A 7,032-nucleotide genomic window follows, 5' to 3' on the forward strand; every position below is an offset into this window, starting at 1 on the left:
GACCAAAAAAAGAAAAAAAAAAAGCTAATCTTAAATGGCTAAATCTATAATTGAGTAATTTTTCGTCTTCTAATTCCTCTTTGTTATGGGCAATCGGTTCAGGTTAAGAATTTTAGTTTTCATTTAATTAGATTGATAACATTTTTTCTTGAATTTTTTCTAGAAAAAAAAAATCTTTTGTAAAGGACCAGCCTATTAATCTCTCAATCCGTCAAAAGGTAGGACATATAGAATATTCATACTATCTTTTTAAGCCAGCTTTGGCAAGGCAGATGTGTGGGCCTGTTTGCCACACTTAGTTTTATGAAAATTTTGTAAATTAGACTGCGTTTATTTTTAGAGATAGGACAGAACATGACACTAAAACGGAGACAATAGGACGAAGACATTAAAAATTATTTTTTATGTATTGTGTTTGAATACGATGGACAAGACACTAATGTAGTGTCTAGTATTATATTTGGATACACATGGACAAGACTAAAATATTATATGAAATGACTAAAATAGCCCTGTGATTCTAAATTTTCTACATCAATACAAATTAATTTAATAAATAATGAGAGTACGTAGGAGTACAAACGGAACTTGAAAAAAATATTTGAAGAAACAAAAAATTTTAATAAAAAAATATATTAGTATTTATATTAAAATAAAATTTATAAATATAATTATTTTATTTTAAAATTTATTATTAATATGTAGGAATATATATGGTTAAGATTAACAAAAAATAAATTTGAGTTTGATTAATAAAAAATTTTGTTTAAGTTAATAAGCCAAATTAATTTCAAATAAAAAATTAATTTTAAAAAAAAAATCCATTTTTACATGAAAAAATAATTAGTTTTTGCATATAAAAATCTTTTTTTATTTAAAAAAAACTAATTTTTTTATCTAAAAACTGATTTTTCTTTATAAAAAACTGATTTTTCTTTAAATTATATAACATCAATTATAATTTATAAATTATTTTTTAGCATTTTAAAAGATTAATTTTACTTTTGATAATATTTATTTTTCAAAAGTTTTAAGATTAATTATTTTTGTTATTATTTTTATTACAAATCAAATAATATAATATAAGGTTAAAATGGTATTGAAGTAACACAATAAAAAGAAAAGAATTATCTACCCCAATAAAAAATTCTACAGAAAGGAGAGAGTACCTAGAAAAAGAAAGAGATAGAGGAAGAACAGGAAGAAAAAAGTATCTCTTAACAACGCAATAGGAAAAATAAGAAGGGGTAATAGTAGAAAAAAAGGAAAACAAAATTTATAAAATTGTCCGTGTCCACTCTTCCAAATTCCGTGTCCATCATTATTCTTCGTAAAAGAGTGGACACAAAAGTATAAAAAACTGTGACAATATGTCCACTGTCCATGTCTCTGCTTCCAAACATTCTTTAAACGAGTGTTGTCTATGTCTCCATGTCCTGTCCCCGAAAACAAACGCTACCTTATTAATGAGTCTTTGTTTGTGCAAAATATTATGAGTGATATATGTGTTTTTAATTTGAATGTTGGAGTGAAAAATATTATTTGTGGGATAGAGTCATTTATATGTATAAATTTTGATGTTCTGATGAAATAATTTTTTGTTAGAACGTCTAAAACGGTAGAAGCAAGAAAATTTATTTAGCGTCAGTTGAAGAAAATCTGACATAATATATTTTTATCGAAAAATTTTTTGCCGGATAGAATCCGATGATAATTTACTCTTGGATTTATATACGGGATTCAATGGTAAATTCAATAATATTAGCGAACTTTTTGTAGTGAGATGAGATTTTGTCAAATAAAAAATTTCTGTCGCTATATATTTCCTAATTTTATCCTTTTTTATTTTCGTCATTTCAAAAAATTTGTTCCCAAAAGTCGAATACAAACAACAATGTCGAAATTATATGGCTAATTACATCGTACTATTGTAATTTGTACTGCCAAATACATCCTAGAATAAGAAACCCCATGAGTCGATGACAAATTTATATGCAACAAGCAATAACTCTATAATGCTATAAACCAATCTCAGTCTCAAATGCTGGGAAAGTGCTTGATCAGTTGATACTCAAAATTTGGCACAATAATAAAGAAGATACTCTACAATGAAATAGAACATGTCCATCTAATGTGCCTTGAATCAAATCAACGACCACCAGAGAGAAGTGATGCAGCAACTGATGTAGTAGTAGTAGTAGTATCACGGGAAAATGCCTTACTAGTAGAAGAGGAGGGATAAGACAATTGAAACTCTTGAAAATCCTCTACATAGTGCCCAAATGTTAACCCTGTTGAAGACAAACTAAGCAAATGCAAATCAGGAAGAGGAAAATCCCCTTCTAAGTACTGAACAACTTGCCGCATGCTTGGCCTAGCCATAGGCTCAGAATGTGAACACAACAAACCAAGTTTCAACACAAGTTCAACCTCTTCTGCTCTATAATCTGTGCCAAAATTTGGATCCTTCGCCTCAAGAATCTCACCATTTTTCCAACAACTATAAACCCAATCAACCAGTATTGAGTTCTCAGATTCATCTACTAGCTCTATTGGCCTCCTTCCACAGGCAACTTCAAGAAGAAATGCGCCGAAAGAATATACGTCGGACATTGTAGTGGCCTTACCGGTTCTGGTGTTCTCAGGTGCAAGGTATCCAAGTGTTCCGACAACATGTGTGGTTTGAGGATCACTTCCATGGTCATACAACCTTGCAAGACCAAAGTCACCTAACCTGCCATTCAATTCTGCATCTAGTAATACATTGCTCGCTTTTATGTCTCTATGGACCACTACTTGCTCCCATTCTTCGTGTAGATAGAACAGACCTGAACCGCATCACAAATCCAGGAAATTTAGGCTACCAAAAAATTTTTAATTTGGTGGGGGTTAATGCTACATTGCAATTTGCAAATATAAGATAATTCTCAAAATATGAGAGGTTTGCCTCAAGTAAAATTCACAAAATATTTTTATTTTATTTTATAAAAATTATTCTCTAAAGATTATTTTTAATATCATGAAGTATTTTTAATAGATGATTATGTCCATAAAGACCTCTTCATGTAAATATGATATTGCGAACCATTAAATAATTCAATCAAATATGTCAAACTATTCAAGTTTTCGTGAAAATAACCACCTTCTCAATGTACCAAATTAACAGAAAAGGGTCTACCTTTAGGACTATATTCAACAACCGTACCTACTTATATTACTCTTCCTTTACTTTTGATATAGTCATTACATATAGAAGTAGACATAGCATCTCTCAGTTATAGAGAGGTGTTGCTCAATAAAGAGAATATGTGAGTACACATAAAATGTGAGACACACACATATCAGTTCAATCCAACATTTTTGGAACTTTTAGTCGTAGTTGAAAAAATTTATTTTAACAAACCTGAAGCAACGCCTTTGATGATTATGAACCTTTGGTTCCAATTGAGGGTGACTCTTGGTTGGTTATACAGATACTTGTCTAAGCTTCCCTTGGGCATGTAGTCATAGACAAGAAGCAACTCCCCTTTACGACGGCAGTATCCGAGGAGAGGAACCAGATTGCGGTGGCGGAGGCGGCCGATACTAACAATCTCTGCCACAAATTCCCTCATCCCCTGCCTAGATTCATGGGACACCCTCTTCACAGCAACCTCAACCTTAGAAGCTGGCATCACACCTTTGTAGACCCTTCCAAATCCACCACTTCCCAAAAGCTCCTTCTCCTTGAACCCCTTTGTTGCAAAGTAAAGATCTTTGTACTTAAACCTGTGAGGACCGTATTCCATTTCCCAATCTTCAACCAACTCCGAAAACTTCTTCTTTCTTCTTATGAAATAAATCACTGCTAGAATCACCACGAACACCACAGTGAGTGAAATCATAGGTACCCCAATAGTGAGAGCCTTTGATTCCTTTCTTTCACCTAGCCTTGGAAGCTTTGGGAGTTGAGAAATAAGAAGCGGTTGAGCTTGGCCATTGATCTTAAAACTCCAACCAAGAACATAATGGGAAGTTAAAACTGAACCGGTTGAGGAAGAGAATCCAACATACATGGTATTGTTTAGAATCGGTGAAAGATCTTTGGTCAATGATAATAAGGGCTTTTTCGGCTTTTCAACGTTGGTTGGTGCTAAAGTAACATCAATTTGCTTCTTCACACCATCGTATTCCACCCACACTTGCATAGGGTAGCCACTGATAAGGCTCAAATTCTTGAAACCGGAATTACTATAATACCCTGCAGGTTGTGACTGTGCTGATTTCAAATCATTTATATCGATTCCAACATGGTTATCGTTGATATCAGAGAACTCTGTGCTGAGAATGGTGTCAAGTTCCACACCAAACACATGATTGGTTGCGTTTCCATTGTTCGTCTTGTCGAAGAGGCCGAGGTACTGGCTTGGTAGAGAATTCGGAAGCCCTCTCTGCGGCGCAATCACGAAAACAATCCCATGGCCACTCAGAGTTGGGTATTGAGACCGTATTGCGAAAACAAAAGTAGTTGAGAAAGAAAAAACTTCTTCGTTATTGAAACCGGAAGTGGTGTTCTTAAAAGTAACGGAATAGGGATAGAACGCGTGACCTTTCTCTTGTTTTGTGTCGTTTGTAAGTTTTAAAAGACCGTTGGTTGTTATCCCCGCGATACCATCAAGGGTCAAGTTTGAAGACTGGAAGCCATTGTTATAGATGAAGTTGGTGTTATAATCTTCACTTGCTACTACTACCATTTCCACCTGCAAAAACAGCACTGCAAGAAGCTTTAGAGACATGGCTATACTGTGCATTATTGCAAATTGTGCACTGTGGTTGTTCTTATGGTCATGGTCAATGGATTTTGTCTCGAGAATATATAAAGACGTAAATCTTATATATATTTAAATTTGAAGCACGAATTTTAGTTTAAATATTTTACTTGGAGACGAAACGTTTCAAATATATCCTCTCCAGGTTGTAAGTTGAAACCGAGCGATGTATCAATATCAATGATTCATTGTCCTTTTCCCAAAAAAAAAAAAATGGAATGCATCATTATTATTATTACTATTATTATTAAAGACAAAGATAAATAGCTCGTTTACCTCTTGGCACTTGAAAATTTAAAAATATATTTAAATTTTTGATTTTTTTTTAAATTTGAATAATTTGTTTATTTAAATTTTTTTTTTTACATGTGTCCACCAAGTTAGTACGAGGGAGTCTGATTATTCTATTAGACCTAACATATCTAAGTAAAGATGTGTATAAATTTTAAAAAGGTCATAAACTTAAAATATATTTTTAAATTTTTAAAGAGTTAAATGTATGTGTGTCAAAAGTTCAAAAATCTATTTATCTTTTTTTTTTGAATTAGAATTTTTAAAATTTTGAATTTTTATTTAAAAGAATAAAATGTAATCTTTTATTTTTAAATAATTTTTTTTCATATTTTTTTTATTTTACCTACCAAAATAAATAATAAAAAATTCTACTTTATTCTTTAAAATAAAATTTAAATATGATGATTCAAGAGTAGTGGTTACAAAATAACACGAGTATTTTTTTTTTTTTTACTATAGAATTTTAAATCCATCACTTCATTTCTTTTATTTTTGGTGTGATCCGTGATCTGTCACTTTCTATCTTATTATTTGCTGTTCCAATTTTTTACGAGTGCTGTAAATATAGGGCGCCTTAAAATACTATTCATAAAATTGTAAACTTATCTTTAGGGCTTGTTTGGATGAGCTTCTAAGAAAAGATCTTTTTTCGAGTTATCTTTTTTTAAAAGATCTTATAGAGAAGTAAAAGTAATTTTATGTTTGGATATCTCATGTAAAAAGGTCTTTTTATCTATCAATTATGTTTGGGTATAACAATATAAAAGTACTTTTTTGTTTATTTATTACATGAAAAACATCTTTTTTTTTAAGGAAAAAAGATCTTTTAAAAAAAGATGTAAATTACAGCTTCTCAAAAAAGATCTTTTTTTTTTTATTTTACTAGTGCTTTTACTTTTACTACTAGAAATTTTCCAAACACGTTAAAAAATAAAAAAGATCTTTTTTCATTGAAAAAAGATCTTTTTTTAACAAAATAATGGCGCCCAAACATGCACTTAGTTTTATTCATTTATTCTATCTATTCTATGATTATTTTACTAACATTTTCTTCTTTATTTTTTCAATAATAATATTAAATATAAATATAATTTGTTTAGTAAATAATTATATAAAAACAAATTGAATTTTAAAAGTGAAAATTATTTGAAAGCAAATGGAACAGTTTTTTCTAATTTTTTTAGTTAATTAGTCTTTAAAATAAGGGATTTTTTTAAATACATATTTTAATTTTTTATTTACTAAAATAGGTATTTAGAGTCAATTTATATTTTTAGGTTTTATTATTTATCTTGTTTATAGTATAAACAAATTAATATTATATATTTATACTATAAAAGTGACAAGTAATAAGACAAAAAATATAAATTGATTCTAAATTATCTATTTTAATAAATAAAAATATTAAATTATTTATTTAAAAAAAATCCCAAGATAGGATACATTGAAATCTTCCGGTATTTGGCTACTTGGCATCCATCATGTGATTTAAATGAGACAAATTGATAATTTAATATTGCTATAATAATATTCTAGCGACAGTAGTGGCAAATGGAAAAAATCAAATGGGAACATGAGAATTTCTGGTTATGGAAGTTTCAAATTTCAAAGTCTGGTGGTTGCATTCAAATAATGTGTTCCTGTATGGCAAGAGTGGACCCAGAAAAAAGAAAAGCTATTATCTTTTGTATTATTTCATAATTGTTAGCATTGTAATTTTGCAAGTTATTATCGACGGTGATAAACACATTACGAGTCATTTGAACAATTATGTTAGTTTCTATAAGTCATCATACATAGATTTAGAATTAATTTAACTTTATTATGTGTCATGATATACAAATATTTATTATGTAATAAATGTGTTTATTATATATAATAGATAGAAAATTTATTTGTGATATAATATAGCATTTATGAACGTATTATA

General features: G+C 29.7%; 1 protein-coding gene across 1 annotated transcript; it reads right to left on the reverse strand.

The window, feature by feature from the left end:
- Positions 1-1,878: 1,878 nt before the first annotated feature.
- Positions 1,879-4,884, reverse strand: LOC130974022 (L-type lectin-domain containing receptor kinase IV.1). The gene is made up of 2 exons (XM_057898742.1): positions 3,404-4,884; positions 1,879-2,828 (listed from the first exon to the last, which is right to left on the reverse strand). Exons 1-2 carry the CDS (start codon positions 4,788-4,790, stop codon positions 2,149-2,151), a joined length of 2,067 nt encoding a protein of 688 aa, XP_057754725.1. The 5' UTR covers positions 4,791-4,884; the 3' UTR covers positions 1,879-2,148.
- Positions 4,885-7,032: the final 2,148 nt, after the last annotated feature.

Source organism: Arachis stenosperma, chromosome 4, assembly GCF_014773155.1.
Source record: "Arachis stenosperma cultivar V10309 chromosome 4, arast.V10309.gnm1.PFL2, whole genome shotgun sequence".
Lineage (NCBI taxonomy): Eukaryota > Viridiplantae > Streptophyta > Magnoliopsida > Fabales > Fabaceae > Arachis > Arachis stenosperma.